At 41.8% G+C, this 19035-nt stretch overlaps 1 protein-coding gene across 1 annotated transcript; it reads right to left on the bottom strand.

The window, feature by feature from the left end:
* Positions 1-520: 520 nt before the first annotated feature.
* Positions 521-15800, bottom strand: LOC141034339 (LEAF RUST 10 DISEASE-RESISTANCE LOCUS RECEPTOR-LIKE PROTEIN KINASE-like 2.3). The gene is made up of 5 exons (XM_073506308.1): positions 8529-15800; positions 6960-7433; positions 5992-6366; positions 2453-4666; positions 521-2380 (listed from the first exon to the last, which is right to left on the bottom strand). Exons 1-4 carry the CDS (start codon positions 8566-8568, stop codon positions 3627-3629), a joined length of 1929 nt encoding a protein of 642 aa, XP_073362409.1. The 5' UTR covers positions 8569-15800; the 3' UTR covers positions 521-2380; positions 2453-3626.
* Between the last annotated feature and the right edge of the window lie 3235 nt (positions 15801-19035).

Genomic DNA, 19035 nt, shown 5'->3' with positions numbered 1-19035 from the left:
CTTAAAATAGTTACTGTACTAAACTCACTGATATAGAGCTATCAAAACCGGAGCCAAAGCTCAAATCTTGAACAACGATCAAAGCAGACTTCAGCCTTGTGGTTGCCGCATAGGCTCACCACACTGACAACACCAACTCTCTTCCGTCTTCTCAGTTTCTTGACAAAAAATGATACTGCTATTTGCACATTAGGGAGTAAATTATGCTTCAAGCATTCCTCAAACCAAATCGGCAATATGTAGGCTTAAAATATCAGCAGGCATCCACACAGATTTCTACAGCTGAAATATAGTGTTGTGATTTGTGTACCCATAATGCAGAATAACCTATTGTTCTATTTGGTGGTTAAATAAATAAATATTATTGTTTTTGGCTAGTGCCGGTAGAGCTACTAAATGATAGTCAGTGTCACTGTATATTTCTAAGAAAGAAAATTATAAGACTTCATTGGTTGTAAATAACGCTAATTGTATTGGTTGCCACCAATGTCGACTTGAAAAGAAAATTATGGAGCTTCAGTTCATATGCATCTAGTCATATAAAAAAATAAGAACACATGCTTCAGCTCCTGTTAGTTCAGTCACAAAAAAAATCACCACCAAAAATCAGAAGACAAAGTATCATTGTTATATTTGTTGACTTGATTGATTACTGTAGGTTAACACAGCCAACTGGAATTAACCTGCAATAGGATAAAAGAAATTAAGATTTGAGACGTGTGTTATAGGGTTCATAGAAGAGAGAAGAGGGAGGTACCATAGCAAATCATTGGTCGCACAGTTTGACATTCAACTTTCCATTTGCCAATGAGACCTCAGGGATTCATATACATAAACGTTGATTGATATATCAGGTCCAACTCCCTGTAACTCATAAAAGTTACTGGGAAGTCAACTAAAAAACAATTCTCAGTAGAAGCAGACGGCTTACCAATAAGGTGGACCAAAGGCCTTTATACAATCCTCTACCACTCTCTTCTCTACAAATTGTAGACAACGTGTGAAAGATGCCCTTGTAATACCTAGTGGTTTTCTGCAGAATTTTATAGACATGAAAGTTTAGCTTACTAAAACCTGTTCCTTTGGTCTGTAAAGCTGCATTGCATGAAAGCGTTAGGTAAAGATGCTCTAAGTTCTAACTGGAAGTTATATTGATTGATTGATTGGCTTAGTGTTATTCACAAATCACAAAAGGAAGAAAAGCATCACCTGTGTTGTCAGGTGATTTCGAACAACATCCAATGGGTAAGTTACAGATGCAGGTGTCACTCACGCTAGACCACCACCAAGTAAACATATAGACACTAACATAATTTGGGTCGTCCATTCCGTGAAGCTGCAACTATATTTCGAAATTTATAAACCTATAACAAAAAAAATAGTCACGAGAAATCTTGCAAGTTAACATACTAAAATTCAGTGCTGAACTTTTTGTATCGCTCATATCAATAGAAGCTGATGGCGGAATAAGAAAATCGATGTACAATTTTGACAAGATTGCCTTTCGAATATGCCCAAAACACTTCTTGTCGAACAACCCACAAAGCCATGTGCCATATACTACCCTTCCTTAGAGCTGCAACATCTGAACGCATACCTGCCACCTGTCGGATCAGTATGCCACAAGCTCATACAACAAACTTTATCATCAGCATATGGGTTATGTGACAAAAAAATTACTGTATTCAAGAACATTTTCAAGAGATTGCAATTTTGTAGCTATGAACAGCATATGGTACATACAATGAATCCATAGCCAAGGTTTAAGTTTGGACCATGATTGGACAATACAGCGCAGAGTGTTGTAAATTAACAACAATAATAATAGGCCATGACTGTCAACCAGAGATATATTGTTTGGGGCAATCAATTCAAAGCGAGGGAAGAATATATATATATCACATTCAGGGAACTAAGTTGATATTATCAGCATCCAATTCCTTTGAAGAATCTATATATGTGCAGTGTGAAGGCAGAAGGAGCACAGCAGCACCATGAAATAGAAGAGAAATATTCCTTCACGCTCACAATCCGTGCACACGAGAACGCGGGAGATAAAAGAGGGGGCGGAAAGCCTATTACCTGCAAGAGGATGGAGAGTGGCGAGGATCGAGATGCAGATCTTGCCGACCACGCCGGCGAGGTGTGCGACGGTGATCCAGCCAAGGAGCCGCTGCGCTTGGCAGGGGAAGGCCCCGCCGACGCCATGGAAGAGGACACGGTGGCCGCCGCCAGTCGACGGCATCGGGGACCTGGCCGATATCAGCAGGGCCTGGATATCACCTCCATCATCCCAGACACGCCTTCATGGTGGGCATCCTCACGGCCCCTTGAAACCGCAGCAGCTTCTCCTTGCATCCCGTCGCCAGATCATAGCAAACTGCACACACGCCCGAATCAGATCAAGATGCGGAAATAACCAAACCAGAAGAAGTGGAGGAAGGATTCGTACCTGGTCGAGGCCATGGACCAGAGGGTGATCTGCGGCGCCCACGCCAGATCGGTCATCATGGCCGCGGGCGAGGGAGGCGGCGGCGACCTCGTTCCCCGGCTGCGGCGGATCCTCTCGGGGTTGGGGCGTCTCCTCTCGGCGGCGGTGGCTCCTCTCGGGGCTGGGGCGTCTCCTCTCGGCGGCGGCGGCGGCTCCTCTCGGGGCTGGAGGCTGAGATGAAACAGATCGAGATTGAGGTTAGTTTTACGTGCGGGGTGAGATACGAAAGAAAAACCAGACGAAAAAAAAACGACGAAAAAAAACCAGACGAAGGTGGGACGAAAAAAAACCAGTCGAAAAAAAACCAGACGAAAGTGGGGGGACTATTCAACCAACTCGTCCATTAGAAGTAGAGATTTGATGATTTGAATACAAGCATGCTTTCTAAAAAAACCAAAACTGAGATGGCCCAGTCCAGCCACTCGCTCGTAGGCTCTATGTAAGACTCGATATTAAGTCGCAATGCGCGGTAAATAGAAAATGCTCCTATTTTGCGCTTTAAGGGCCAGGTTGCCACAAAAATGGGCACGGGCCACGGCCCACAATCCTCTGGTTCACTCCTGCTGGCTTGGAAAAGAATGCTATCTTTTATCATTTTCAGTTTTGAAAAAGTTGGTGAAATAAAAAATTCACGGATTTAAAAGATTCATAAATTTTCAAAATTATGACAGATTTGGAATAATGTTCAAAAAAATAAAATACTCAGGAATTTGCAAAAGTGTTTACGAATTTTAAAAATCACAAAATTTTAAGAAATTTTCACGAATTAGAAATATATGATAAATTAAAAAAGTTTGTATATTTAAAAGTAATCAAATTTTCTAAAAAACACTACCGAGAGGAAAATTTATAATAAAAATAGAAAAACAACAAAACCAGGAGAAAAAAGAAGAAAAAAAACGTGCACACGCCCTCACGCCCGTCATGAGCTGCCAATTGCTAGGCCCAATTAGAATATGTCTCCACAAATATGGTCACACTCGGTCAATAATTTGGTGGAATCCCCACTGCATACACACAAATGGCACTCGGAAGTCTTTAAATTTTCAGTCCATCATTTAAGAATTAAAAATTTCCAATCTTTCTCACAAATTATGCAATACTTGAGCAAGTGCCGGAGAACAATACAAACCTATCAACTCAAGAGCACCGTTGGTGGCAATTCGATGTTAGTTGTGCTCCCTTCAAGCATCTCGACAACTCTAGTCATTGTTGGACGATCTGTAGGACTCAACTGTATGCACCTCCCTACCACTATCATCTTCCTTACAATCTCTGAGGTCCCTCCATTTATCTCGGAAGCACTAAGACAATATTCATCTAAATGTTCATAAATCCATTGTGGGAAATATTGGCTGGTAGATTCACTATTTTGGCTGATATTCTTGTCCCTTGCCCCAACCATCTCAAGAACCATCATTCCATAACTGTAAACATCAGACTTAGTACTTACTGTTCCAAATTGCTTCGAATAAACCTCGGGGGCTATATAGCCTATTGTTCCTCTTGCACCACCAATGGAAATAACACTTTCTTTATTGAGGCACTGCTTGGCTAGTCCAAAATCAGAAATCTTTGGACAGAAATTTTGATCCAATAGAATGTTGTGGGGCTTGATATCAAAATGCACCATGCGGGTATTGCATCCTCTGTGGAGATATTCAAGTCCTCGAGCAATGCCCACTGCTATATCAAATAATTTTTCCCAACCTAAAGTATTTCCACCTTTAGAGCCATCCTTGAAGGCATACTTTTCAAGTGAACCATTAGGCATATAGTCATAAATTAATGCCCTTTTAGATCCTTCCAAGCAAAATCCTAAGAGATTAAGAACGTTAACGTGAGAAGTTCTACTAATGCTAGCTACCTCATTGATGAAATCCTCCCCATCAGTCTTGTAGTCCTTGAGTATTTTGACTGCTATCTGACGACCATCAAAGAGGTCGCCTCTGTAAACAGCACCAAATCCACCTTGACCTAGCTTTTCAGCAAAAGATCTCGTTATTCTTTTCACTTGGGCATAAGTGTACCGTTTCAAATGGACAGTTCCATTCTTTTGTAGGATGGACTCAATCTTTGCTCTCTCCTTTGATTTCCTTTTGGATCCGTACTTCCTGTAGCCCAACCAAAATGCAAAAAGAAGCATAAGTACGCTCGAGCTGCCTGCTATTGCATCTGCATCAAAATTTTGGAGGGGAAAAGGCATCAAACGGGGAAGTAACTTCTACAATCTTCTAGTTAGTGATTGCATCTTGCAAAATGTGTGGAAATATTCTAGTTAAAGACCCTTTTGGCAAACCTATTTGTATATGCGTCATAAACTCCAGAATTAACCAGTGTGTCAAGAACTCGTGCACTTTTCAAATAAACTGGACACAACTACTAAATACATACAATTGAAGCAGAGCTTGTTAAAGGACGGACAAATATATTCCTTTTGTTTATCGTACACATTTGAACAGAATTAACTTGCTATTCATCTACTAGTCTAGCACATTAGTAATTTCTGTTACAGGAACAACCACTGTTGTTTTCTCTAGAATAAGAAAGGCCGTTGTTTTCTATGCATAACCATTAACCTCTGAGAGAGATAAGTTTATACATGAAAAATAAGGGCCAGTTCTTATTTTCTCAAGAAAAGATCATCACTTGAAGTTGATCTTATAGTGACCAATAGGGAAGCCTCTTGTCAGTTTTAGGATTAGTGGTGATGAATTCGTTTTGAGATCAGATTGGTGTGATTGTTCAGGTGTCATCGGCAATTTCAGGTCAGAATAGTCAATGCCAATGTGTAAGCGAATACTGTCAAGTGACGAACACAACTTAACTAGTGTTCACAGGAGAAGATGTTGATGATCTACTTCTGAATAGGTCACGGTGCTAAACAGATGATATTATCAGCCACGGATGGATTTGTTTGCTGTCAATATGCTAAGCAGTTCAACACACATCATTCATATGGATATGTCTTGCCCACAACCATAAGGTGGTTCCTGTCGAGCAGTCCCGTGAATAAATCAGTTAAATCCATCTATGTGGGTGTTCACCAGAAATAAATTGGTTCAAGTTTCCAGTGCCAACTAAGTCGAGAACAAGTAGTCCGAGGCAAGGTTCCTGGTTCAAGATGGGTTTCAGTTTAACCACTAACCTGAACAACTTTATTCAAATTACAGGCATTGCCACACCTGAAGAAACGTGAGGGAACTGACGATTCATAGTTAGATCTGACAGGCTTGATTTACAGCGATCAGAAATGCTCGAATGAGTAGCAAGATCTTCAAACCGGATGAGTAGTAAGATGTGTCATCGAGGATTGTTTGAGTTTGCATCTGACAGATAGAATGGACAAGTTGGTGGTTCAAGGTTCAAGCAGTCGACAATCGGACATAATTAAAAGAGAACTAAATGAAGTGGAATTCCAGTTTCTCTACCTTAATTAGACACTAAAAGATCTACAGCTTTGTAACACATAGAAGAATGTCAAGGTGTCAAAGGATTACCAGGAGCTGGAGCCAATGGCCTGAACCATACTAGATCAAGAAGATTGTAGTCCCCAATCAGTACTGGATTGATCCGAATTGTATGCAGGCTAAGAGAATAATTCATCGCAGTAACTTGTTCGGATGAGAAGCTATTTCCAGTGTGGGGAGCTATGTCCATTGTCATATTTAGCCCAGAAGTTCCAACAACATAGAAATTTACAATCTCAAACTGAGTAACCCGCAAGTTGAGATGTGACGCAAGCTCCTCAAGAAATTCGTTGCTCCAATTTGAATTCAAGGAAACATTGTGAAGAAAGAGCACAACTCTTACCGGGTAAACACAATGGCAGTTCTCGCTACCTCGTCTCTGTACCATGTTCGGAGCACAACAGCCTAGTGAAACAGAGAGTGAATTATATAACATATTTGACTGTACGACAGCGCATCTAGAGCAAATATCAGGGTGTACTAACATACATAAGTATCTATGATTGATGTCAAATGTTATCCATCACCATTGATTATTTATGAAACTGCTACCAACCATTTCATCAGTCACCATTCCAAAATGATGGATCAAAACATTATGCTTGAACTAATAAAAGCTAACAAGCTTATATAATTTACAGCCAGGTAAGAGTGGTTTTAAATAGCGCGATATAGCTCTGTTATAACACGCTATAGCGTTTAGAAGAGGTACTGTGCTAAGGCACTTTGGTCCAAATACATGAACACACATTTTAAATAGCGCGCTATAGCGTTTAGAAAAGGTCCGCCGCTAAGAGGCATAGCGTGCTATTTAAAACTATGGGTAAGACAATTGATATTACGATCAGTCACATGGTGCTACTTTCCCAAATGAGGAAGATGCAGATTAGATTAAAATACACAAGTATCACCTTTTATGTAATTTGTAGTCATGTTTGACATGATGAAATCATTTGGAATTAAATTATTTCAGGATCTAGGAAAACTTGAAAAGTTACCATCGTATGGAGATAGTGGGGGCTGCACCACTCCAGAAGGAGCTGTACTAGTATTCGAAGCTGCATCAGGGAGGTCAGCATCCACATGAGCAGGAACCTCTTCTGCTGAGCGCCTGTTGTGCTGCATCGAAGGATCGAACAGGTCCAGTGAATCAAAAGAGAGTTCAGAAGCACCCGAGATGGAGCTATAGCTCGGCGCAGAGATAGGAGAGTGCACAGATGATAGAGCTGATGGTGATGAATATGGCTTCTTTTGTCTATGCTGACTCATTGCAATACTTGTGACAACTTTGGTTTGGGATACCATGGGCCGAACTGAACTCCATTCTTGTGAAGCAGACATAATAGGAGTGTGAGTGTCAGCCTTTAGAGCCGATGTTTTGGCAATCAAATCAGCCTTATTGATAAATTCCAGAGCCAATATAACGACCAAGAAATTAAATAAAAGTTTCCTTGGAGCATCTTCAAACAGTCCTGCCAAGAAACAGTACAACCAACCAATCAGCATCATCTTAATTAAGATAGGGGTATGCTGAGAAGTGCAACTAATTGATATGAACTCACATATCTACAGAATTAGTGTGAACAGCCCATGGTCCGCATGGCCCATTAGTGTCAAAAGCGCTCTTATATTATGGGACGGAGGGAGTAATACACAACCTGCCTTTCTAACTAGTCAGGTCGAAATGTTTTCAAGACCATCTACCACTAATGCAATTTAACTGAGTTGATGCGAAATGAGGCTAGAGTACATACTTTTAATTTAACTGAGTTGATGCGAAATGAGGCTAGAGTACAGACTTTTTTTTTAAGTACAGAACAGACACACTTATGTTTATCTCAAAGCGATGGTGAATTAAGGACACTCAGAATACTTATCGTCTCGATTGCCTCCAAAGCATTCCTTATTAAGCCAATAATTAACTAGTTCTCTCTAGAAACAGATCTACCTACTGAAGCAGCACTATTTGATAAGAACGGTTAAAAAAATACAGTGAAGTGTTCCACCAATGAGCAACGGATCTTTTGAGCTAACTAAAACCACGACAAGTATTTTTTAACGGCGGGAGTACTGAAGCAGGGCTATTTAATAAGAACGGGCAAGAAAATATAGTGCAAATGTTCCATCAAAGACACGGGTTCATGGCATGAGACAATTCTAAGCTCTTGAAGCATTCCCTGATTAGGCTCCCGCTACACAGCAAAGCAAGGGCAGCGCAGGAGCTACTCACCTCCACCATTCCCACGACTCCCAACCGAGCTCCAAACGATTTGGACAGTGAACAAGCGGGGCAACGAAGATCCTAGAACAGCCACCACGGTGAACACTGAATTGCCGTCACCTCACACCCCCACAGAAACGCTAAGCAAAGTCCGACTTTCCAACAGGTTTGTCTGCTCGAGCGCCAGTTTCGATCACGCAATATAGTCGTTTTTTTCAGCGCGCGGCTAATCTAGCGCATCTGTTGGAGATTCTCTAACGAAGCAAAGCAAACAAGACATCAAGCACGGGTCCCGGTGTTGCAACGCAACCTTGGAGTGAGCTCAGATAAGGGGAGTCTGGCTTACCTTGTTCAGCGCGGCACAAGGCATGCCCGGGCAGCATCATCTCCTGGCGCGGCGGCGGTAAGGACCGGCGCCGGCGACACCTGGCTACGTTTACAGGAAGCCGGAGCCGCGCCGCGCTGCGAATTTGTGTCTGCTTTCTTTTCCTCTCTGCTATGACTCAACCTATGGTGGGAGTTTGGTAGGAGAAAGAGACTTGGCAGAAACAAGGGAGCAGGTGGGAGAACGCGGACGTTCGGTGTTCGGCCGCGTTGGCCGGCGCTAGGCGCCAGCCGGCTGTAGATATGAAATAATCAGTAGCCGCGTGAGGCGTGACCCTCTATCAACCTTGGGCAATGCTCACGCACGCATCGCGCATCACTACCCGTGCGGCCGTGCCTCCCTCTCGCTCTCATCGACTGCACGGCACCATGCTTGCGGCATCTGGCATGGCAACATCGTCAAAATCCTCATAGTGTCGCCTCGCAGCAGCAGCGGTGCCCGAAGTGAAGAGCTCGGCGGCGGCGGCGGAATCGTGGTTGCGGCTGGGGTTGTTGGGGGCATTGGCGGGCGTCAAGCAGTCGCGTCTATGCCCCAACAACTCTCATCGCTCGCAGCGGAGGAAGGTGGGCCGGTCATGTACACGTGGGTTCTTCTTTTTTTTTACGAAAATGTTAACGCCCACACGTGTGGGCGTCTGGCAACTCGCCCACACGCATGGATCCTCGTCCAACCAATTCTGCACGAATCTTGGCGCGTTTTAGCAGTTTTTGTGTGCCACGTAGGACTAAGCTGGTGTGTGGGCATTCATCCGGTCGCCCACACGTCCTTTTTTCACCACACGGGGGCTGGTGTGTGGGCGTTTATCACTTCGCCCACACGCCCGTCTCCTAGCCCACACCCAAAGCTGGTAGTTGCCATGTGTTTCTGCAGGTATATGACAACTGCCCTAGCTTTGCTTGTAAGCAGATGGCAACTCTTTTTTACCCGAGTTGCCATGTGTTTTTGCATGGTACATGGCAACTGCCGTAGCGTGCACGTAAGCAGATGGCAACTCTTTCTTTTACATGGCAACTGCCCTAGCGTGCTTGTGAGCACATGGCAACTCTCTTTTTTACCCGAACATGTTTTTTTGCCATGCCTTCTTGTAGTGCTACATGGCAACTGCTAGTGTTTAGTGGGTGGCAACTCCTAAAGTTTTGAAATCATGGCAACTACAGTAGAACAGATCATACATGACAACTGCAGTTGAGCACCATGGCAACTGTAGTTGTCTGACATGGCAACCGAAGTTCAGCGACATGGCAACTGCAGTTAAACGAACATGGACGAGGGTCTGGACCATGGCAACTGCAGGACGCGCGGTGACTGTCACGCGGGCATGCGGGACCACGAGGTACGAGGCCTGACGTACGGGGCGTGTGGGCGTTATCTATTTCGCCCACACGCACGCGTGTGAGAGGGGTCGGGAGGGAAAAAAGAGGTGTGTGGGCATTACTTTTTTTGCCCACACGTGGGTGTGTGGGCTGTTCCTCTTATACACCACACAAAATGTGTGGGCAGCCCCCCTAACGCCCACACGTGTGGCACTTATCGGCGTCTTTTTTTAGGATATGTACGCGTGGGTTCGCTGTGTTGTTCTCGGTCGTTGGCTGCTGATGAGTTTTTTCCTCTTTTTCCTGTGTCGTATTTTGGCTTTGGTTTTCCTTCTTTTTTCTTTCTTCCTGATTTTTTTCATTTGGCATATTTTATTTTCTATATAGTTTTTATATTATAAACATTTTTTCTAATCCCCCCAATATGTGCTTTCTCATGGAAAATCTCACGCGTAGATGTTGGCGTCAGATAGATTGTAGTCCAGTGAGGCTTCAAATTTCCTCATCCGAAATCAACACCCCTAATACCCCCCAATATGTGCTTTCTCAGGGAAGTCTCACGCATGATGTAGCTCGTAGCCAATCCCCGAGCGAGCGATGAGAGTTGTTGTAGAATCTCCCCTACCTACCACGGTAAACATATTGTAGAGCATAGGCTTCAAGATAGCGACGAATCCGAACGAGATGGAAAGGGGATGACGTGGTGTTGGCTATCTGTTGGTCAAAATTGTCATGGGTAGTTAGCATTAGGCTAATAGACAATTAGCGTTATCTTTAGGCTAAACTACCAGCAGTTGGAAGACCTACTTTGTCCAAACATTGTGTATGGCAGTTTACCTCTTCCGTAGGATGGAAACATGTAACAACTGACATTGTAAACGACTGTTCAGACAGTATATAAGCCTGAACAAATTATCAAAATACAAGCATCCATTCTTTCTTTCAATCCGTGTTTCTCTTTGAAAATTGTTTGTGACTAGAAGATCCAAGAAGGTGGAGTCTAGCAAATCTGACGGTGATGAACGTGTCGCGCATGAAACACAAGGGAGCGAATGATTCTCTCATGTCAGGCCACGTTGGCAAATTTCTGCGATTCATGCATGACATCGGACGGCAATAATCACATCGCACCATGGAGCCATCGAGGAAGCTACCTTTTCCGTCATATATTGCGCATTGACTTTCAGGAAAAATCAAACTTCATAAATTTTAACCGAAACTACAGAGAAAATTATCTATATCTACAACATGTAGGAATAGTACACATATCATATGAAAATATATTTCATGATAAATCTAATACTATTGATTTGGTATTTTAAGGGTTGACATGTTTTATATTTTGATCATAGTCATGAGCATATCATTTTGATCATTTTGATTATGTTTTTACCTCTCACCTCGGTCACTTGGTTCTAGGACATGGCCGACTGTGGTTTAGAGATATTGATGCTGAATAAGAGAGAAGGAGAGGCCGAACATCGGTTAGCAGTTTGCCTTTGTTTCTACCCATGGACAGTATTGTCAACGCATCCCCAATTTTACAATAGGGTGATGGCCAAACATCGATTTGCAGTTTACTTTTGTTTCTCTGAAACATTTCATACAATTGTGTACAGCTTCCTCTAGAATGGCCACTCAGTTCCAAAGAAGTGTTAAGCAATCTGCTCTTCTTTGAAACTTAAAATTTAGAACTTCGGAACTTCGGAGAAATTAAATATTGCTTCTTGATTGCACTGAAAGTGACTATATTTGTTTGTTTTAGTCAAGCACCTAGTTTGTGAAAAGAGATTTTGCAACACCCATTCACGCACATGTTGTATTCAGTGAGTTTGTTGTTTATCTTTTCACAGTCAGGAAAGCTACTTTTCTTGGTTTATCTCACACATATGCCAATTGGCTGTGAAATGCTCTCCGGCTCTTTTGATTCAGAACAATGTTCTATGACGCTGGCTATATATACTTTACTCGATGCAAAGACATGATGTTTCCAGCGGCTAGATGCAACCGTTTCAAGGGGGTATATGTCAATTTGCTGGCCTGCCTATATGCTAATCCATTGGACGTGGAGAGTAAGTTGCAAAGACATGATGTTTTCAGGGGCTAGATGCAAACGTTTCAAGGGGGTATATTGAAATAGATTGGTCAATTGATCCTGCCCATTCATGCATATCTGACGCACCTAGAGGTCCGGTAGCAGCGGTTCTCTCCATGGCCCAGAGCAGCGTCTCGTGGCGGAAAGGCAGCGACTACTGCTAGTGGAGCAGTGTCCGGTGCAGCAACCGGACTGGACATGTCCTGGAGCTCCAACATGGAAATAATGAGTCGATTTGTGATCAGCAATACCATGGCCGGAAAACATATTTAACAGGCGTCTATCCCTATTTTCTTTGGAGCATCTGGAGCACTTGATCTCTGTTCGAATTTGTTGGATATCCAAAGTGATGGCCATCCTTCAAATTTATTGTGATCTTGGGAGAGCCTGAGATATATGAACCTCTCGGGCATAGGATTGGACCTCACGCTGCTTCCATGGCTTGCACCTCTGGGACTGGACATGCCCTGAATCTTACTCCATAATCGGTCCTTTAGATACTTGAAGGCCCCGTTCTTGGAATTTCCAATGTCGGACGGCATGCCCAATTAGTTCTCGCCCAAGGTTTCATTTGGGACGTTGAGGAGAGACTTTATTTCTTGGCGTGTGGTATCCGACAACCCTTTACTGAAGAAAATTGAAGACCTCGAGTAATTGATTCGTTGCCCTGTTGCTTGATAGTATATGTACAGAACTAGGTTCCCTCTGTAGCACCCATATCGTTTGCCTTGAAGACCAACAGGCTGTCATCGACGAACAAAAGATGGTTTATCGATGGCACTCGCGGTGCTACCTGAATCCCATGCAAATTGAATAAAAAATGGTATATAGAGGTAGTACTGATGAGCGTTAATATTGCTCGCCTAACATGTCGGGCCAGCCCATGAACCACTCTCGCCTCCGAACGCGTGTCGCTTGCGAGTCCTCTTCATTGGTGCCTTATGCACTGCTTTTGCCTCATGGCGCTTATGTCCAAGCTCACTTGGGCCGGCCCACTTATCTGGATCGATCCCTTCCTTCAGCTAAATCCTATTTGGCGCCTCGCCCGTTTTAGTTGTTCCCGCAATCGGGCGCATACCCCCCTCTCCTCGCGTCGCGTTTTTGGGCCGGCCCGTTTTGCTTCCCGCAAAAATCGCGAAGCAAAAGAAAAGCGGGTGAACCGGGATTCGAACAAGCAACCTCCTGCTTCAGCAGCACACATCACTAACCACCACGCTAGCAAGCGTAATGTGGTTACGTGCATCTTTCTTGTTCTTTTCTTCCTTGTCTTTTCTTTTTTCCTTTTTCCTTTTTCCTTTTTCCATTTTCCGTTTTTCTTTTTTCTCTTTCTTCCTGGGTTTGATGCAAAATCTATGAACTTTTTCTCAAATTCGATGAAATTTATATTTCAAATTTTGGTGAACTTTTTCTCAAATTCGATGAACTTTTTTTAAAATCAATGAACTTTTTTAAAATCTCGATGAACTTTTTTCTAACTCGGTGAACTTTTTTCAAACTCGATGAACAGTTTTTGAGCTCGATGAACTTTTTCTCAAACTCGATGAACTTTTTTGAAGCTCGATGAACTTTTTTGAAGCTCGATGAACTTTTTCTCAAACTCGATGAACTTTTTTGAAACTCGATGAACTTTTTTCAAACTCGATGAACTTTTTTGAAACACGATGATTTTTTTTTTCAAATTCAATGAACTTATTTTTAAAGTTGATGAACTTTTTTCTAAGACAAGTGTACATACAGTAGCAAACCGGTTTTTTCTAAGAAAAATAGTCTGTACTGTAGCATTTTTAGAATGAAGAAAAAAAGATCAAGCGGGAGCCAGCGATCGAGCGGGCAGCGATAGCCAGCGATCAAGCGAGCGGCAGCAGCCAGCGTTCGCTGCTGGGCCAGGCCCATGCTAGTGACACAGTGGGCGCTGGAATCGCCAGCGGGCGCTGAAGGCGCCAAGGAGGAGCTCTCCTTCCTTCGATCGCTCCACAAAAAGAAACTCGCTCGTTCAGTTCAATTGACCGCTTTGATCGTTCAATTGAGTTGACTGTGTTGACCATTAAACGTTTGACCGCTTTGCAGTTGACTGTGTTAACTTTTCAAAAAAAATCATCAAATTTGAAAAACAGTTCCTCGATTTGGAGAAGTTCATTGATTTTTGCATCAAATTTCGGAAAAAAGTTCATGAAATTGGGAAAACTTCATCACTTTTTAAAAAATACCATAGATTTGAAAAACAGTTCATCGATTTTGAAAAAATTTCACCAATCTTAAAAAAGTTCATCGGATTGGAAAAAAAGTTCTTTAAATTTGGAAAAAGTTCATCGAATTTGAAAAAAAAACGTTCGTCAAACCCAGGAAGAAGAAAAATAAAAACAAAAAACGAAATAAAAACAAAAGAAAAATTAACGAAGAAAAGACATAAAAAGATGAAAGCTAGCACGTCCAGTTGGGGATGGCGGGGTGGTTACTGCAGTGTACAATTAAGCAGGACGTCCCCCGTTTGGATCGCAGCACTATTGTACTATAGCGGGTGCAGAGGGCGCAGGATTTAGCGTCGCTTGCTTAGTCGGAATTCCCTATTCGCCACCTTGCAAACTGTTGACAAGACGTACATGCGACCGAGCGAACATCAAGATATGGGCCGGCTTAGGTTTTTACCGGTTTTAGAACCTTCTAGAAGGTTCCTTGAGCATTTTTTTCACATTAGCTTACTTTACTTGTGTTTATGTTTTTTTTATTTTCTTATTCTTTTATAATTTTCCCCAAAACTCACATATTCTCAAAACATGTTACTTTTTTTTTAATTGCATTTTCTAAGAAAAATACTCATAATTTCTAAAAATGTTCATAATTTTAAAAATTGTTCAGATTTTCAGAAAATGGTTGACATTTCTAAAATGATTCGCTATTCCAAAAAAATCAACAATTCTCCATGTTTTCAGAAAATGTTTTTAATTTCAAAATTGTTCAAGATTTCGGAAAATATTCATAGATTGTTTGCATTTTCAAAAGTTGTTCACTTTTACAAAAGAATGTTCGTATGTGAACTATGATCTTTTTGTCCACCATGTGTTTGGTTTTTTCAACGAACTCATTCATTCGGTACCTTTTAGCACAAATTATGGTTATGTTTAGTTGTTTGATGGATCAGTTGGACTTTATCTATGCTCGTAGTTCAATTATGCTGTGGTGCATTGAATAGTTTATGTTGCTTTGAAATGTGATGAATTTGTTTCAATTATTTGAGCAAAGGTTTGAATCGATTGGCAAAATAATTTTTTGAGAGATAAAGCTATAGGGAACTTGCTAGATGAAGAAAAGTATAATCCCCTGAAAATAGTTTTTTTTGGATGAGGAATACATTTTGAAATTTTAGGATAGGGAATCTGCTATAGATGCTATTATCTATTGACGAGATATAGTGTTGCTAGATGTAGCTTGAGCTGACTTGTGCATTGTCGGATGTGCCTCTATAGCTAAGATGCACGCAACCACAAATGAATAATTTAACAAAATAAATAAATATAAAAAACCGACAAGTTGGCAACAGTAAAGACGTATGAGTCTGAAACTATGCCAATGTCGAAGGAGGAGGTGGACCAGTGCGGAGATTATGATGTCATACATGTCACTACTAGGAAAAGGGCTATAGCTAATATGGACATTAATGGCGCACCACATACAGGTGCGCCATTATTGACATATTACTAATGGCGCATCTGATGTGTGGTGCGCTATTACTAGTTTTGAAAAAAAAATTATTAGCAGTGGCGCACCACATGATAGCGTGCCATTACTAATTGACATAGTAATGGTGCACATGTACAAAGTGCGCCATTACTATGTGTATGACTGCGTCAAACTTAGTAATGGCGCACTTTGCATAGGTGCGCCATTACTATGTCAAACTTAGTAATGGCGCACCTACACAAAGTGCGCCATTACTAACTTTGACCAAGTCATACACATAGTAATGGCGCACTTTATGAAGGTGCGCCATTACTAACTTTCTTTGCACCCCCTGGATCGCCTTTTCAGTTTTAAAATAACTAAAAGAAAATGATGGAAATGTCAAAAAAATAAAATATGTGTGTGGACATGGCGGCCGGGGCAGGAGCTCACCGGCGAGGCGCGGCAACGGGGGGCAGCGACGGGGACGGAGACGGGCGGTGACGACGGGGATGGGGACGGGGCGGCGACGACGGGGACGGGGACGGGCCGGGCGGGGACGACGGGACGACGGGGCGGGGCGCGGCGACGAGGACGACGGGGACGGGGACGGCCGGGCCGGCGACGGACAGCGACACGGACAGCGACGGGGCAGAGGAGAAAGAAGCAGAGGGAGAGATGAGAAACTGAAAAAAAAATTTGAAGTGTTTTCTTATATAGAACACACCTTTTAGTACCGGTTGAAGCCACCAACCGATACTAAAGGTCTGTTTTGGCCAGGCCAAGCGGCGGGAAGTGCCCCCCTTTAGTACCGGGTGGTGGCACCAACCGGTACTAAAGACCCCCCTTTAGTACCGGTTGGAGCCACGACCCGGTACTAAAGGGTGTGCGCTGCCAGGCGAGGGGCGCAGAAGTTTAGTCCCATCTCGCTAGTTGAGGAGCGCCCAGACCAGTTTATAAGCCCCGGCGCGGGCACTGCTTTGAGCTCCTCTCAAAAGTAGGCCTTCTGGGCCTACCTCTCCTACTCTGCATGTGGGCCTACTGGGCTTGCGGGCCTGCATCCTGGCCCAACTACAGGTTGGGTTTCTAGTCGTATGCAGGCCGCTCTGGCCCAGTAGGTGGGCTTTTTAATTTTCTTTTTTTTTGCTTTATTTTTTTTGCTTTATTTATTTTTGATTTGTTTTTTTGCTGTATTTAGAGTTTTTTTGTGAATATTTTTGCTTTAGGTACAAAAAATTACAAACTTTCTGTTAGTGCCGGTAGTTTACAAATTTGAATAGTTTAAATTTTGAAATATTTGAAATTTGTGTGAATCACTAGTTTGTGAATAACTTAACTTTGAAAATAGATTTTTCAGTGATTCTTTTTTCTTATGTTTAATATTAGTGTGTTTTATCATTATATTCAATTTGTTAATGCTTAGGTTATTTAAAAAATGAAATGCCTTTGTAACAGATGAGTTTTCGTCCGAAACCCTGATACTTCGAAAGAGATTGTCCATTTTGTACACGAAGTGCATCCAGTTTTTGCGGTAACCCTCTGTACTTTTTTGCACATGCTATGTGGGTGAAATTATGATACCATGCCAACTTTCAACCTTTTCTGAGTTCAACTTTTCTTGCCAAGAAAGATTGGGATCGAAACAAAAAATGAGCGACCAGTCGACGTCGAAAACGCACAACTTGATTAAGGGAAACGATGTCGCAGACACCACAAAAAAAAAGAATAAGGGAAACGATTCGGTCCGGTCGACCGGCCGAACCCTCCGCAGGTCGCTCGCGCGCTGTTAGATTGAGGCAAAGATCTAAGGAAAAAAAAATCAGAAACAAACCTTAAACTTGTAAACGATTGCTAAATTGAACCCCAAACTTTTAATCCCTGAAATCAGCACACTGAACTCTTATTCCGGCCTAGTTTAAACCCTGAGTGGGTTTTCGAAGGGATTGTCGAGGTGGCAGCAGAGATCATTGGGTGCGGCAGGAGGCAACTTGGCCGCCCCACCAGGGCGAATTGAGTTTTTCTTTTATGTAGTGCGCGGCTTGAAAATACCGAAAAATGTAAGACTCACAGGGAATCACACTTGTGATCTAACGCTGCTGAACAACTCCGGCTAACCACTCTAACTGATGACTGTTGGTGATAAATGAGAAGCGCGAAAATATTTAAGCACACAACATGGTGTCGAAATTCAAAAACATTTTCTTGAAAATTATCAACAATACTGAATCCAAATATTCTTGAAACAAAAAAACAATATTTCAATTTAGAAACATTTTTGCAAAGTTGTGGACAACTTTTGGAATTATGAACATTTTTTGAAAAGCAACAACAAATTTGGAAAACATGAAGCATTTTTGAAATCCCCGGACATTTTATAAACATGAACCATTGTTTAAACGCTAACAAATTTTTAAACATGAACAAAAAATTTAACTGAGAACAATTTTTTAAAACATGAACATTTTTAAACATAAAGTTTTTTAAAAAATGTGAATAAATTTTGAAACCTGAGCAAAATTTTAAAATGCGAACACTTTCTAATTTTTTAAAAACTTGGAACAAATTTTGAAAGTTTTTTTGCACTTTAAATTTTATTCAGGTTTCAAAAACTGTTCATAATTCCAAAAAGTTGTTCACATTTTTGCAAAAAAAATTGGAATTCTTATGCTTTTAGGAATATTCTGATTTCAAAATGATTGAAAATTTCAAGAAAATGTGGAACATGTTTTGAAATCTGATGCCACGTTGACAATCCCTGTAAACACGCTCTAGGTTTAAAATAGACGGGGATCAGATTGTTTGGTGTGCTGATTTCGAGGATTAGAAGTTCAGGCTCGATTTAGCTTTCGCCTACAAATTAAGGTTTATTTTGGACTTTTCCAACAAACAACGGTTTTGACACTCCCTGGTGACACGTTTCGTGTGATGTCCATGCGCCGCCCAAGGTCCCTCTTCATCCTTATCTAGATTCTATACCATACCATAAATAAAAAATCGTATTAACCAAAGAAAAATAGGCTCGATTTGGTTTCTATCAGCTTGGTTTTAAAATGTACAGAGTCAGTGGCCCTATTCACTGCTCTTCGCGAGGAGAGCTCCTATAAGACACTCTGTACGTCAAAATGACGGAATGAATCATAGAACGTCCGCTATGGGTCGGACCATTCCGTCCGCTAGCAGTGACATTGTCGTCCGCTGGTATTTAGTGATTTAACTAGATCTTTTTAATTTTACTTGTTTTAAGGATGTTTTTTTACTTTCTTTTCTATAAAAACGGGAAAATTATTATGGTTTCAAAAACAAACACGAAAACTATTTAATTTTAAGAAAAATAAACATTTTTTGCCACTTTTACAACATTTTTATGAAAAACATGCGCATTTTCTAGAAAATGTTTTGTGAA

The sequence above is a fragment of the Aegilops tauschii genome, unplaced genomic scaffold (genome assembly GCF_002575655.3).
Source record: "Aegilops tauschii subsp. strangulata cultivar AL8/78 unplaced genomic scaffold, Aet v6.0 ptg000777l_obj, whole genome shotgun sequence".
NCBI classification, from domain to species: domain Eukaryota; kingdom Viridiplantae; phylum Streptophyta; class Magnoliopsida; order Poales; family Poaceae; genus Aegilops; species Aegilops tauschii.
The sequence above is the reverse complement of the archived record's forward strand: the minus strand, read 5'-3'. Positions and strand labels throughout refer to the sequence as shown.

Excerpts from the sequence above, each read along its gene's own strand:
- LOC141034339 (XM_073506308.1), bottom strand. The coding sequence starts at position 8,568 with ATGATGCTGCCCGGGCATGCCTTGTGCCGCGCTGAACAAG. Across the intron at positions 7,434-8,528 it reads CTTGTGCCGCGCTGAACAAG|GACTGTTTGAAGATGCTCCA; the intron begins GTAAGCCAGACT and ends GTTTCTTGGCAG. Across the intron at positions 4,667-5,991 it reads GCCATTGGCTCCAGCTCCTG|ATGCAATAGCAGGCAGCTCG; the intron begins GTAATCCTTTGA and ends ATTTTGATGCAG.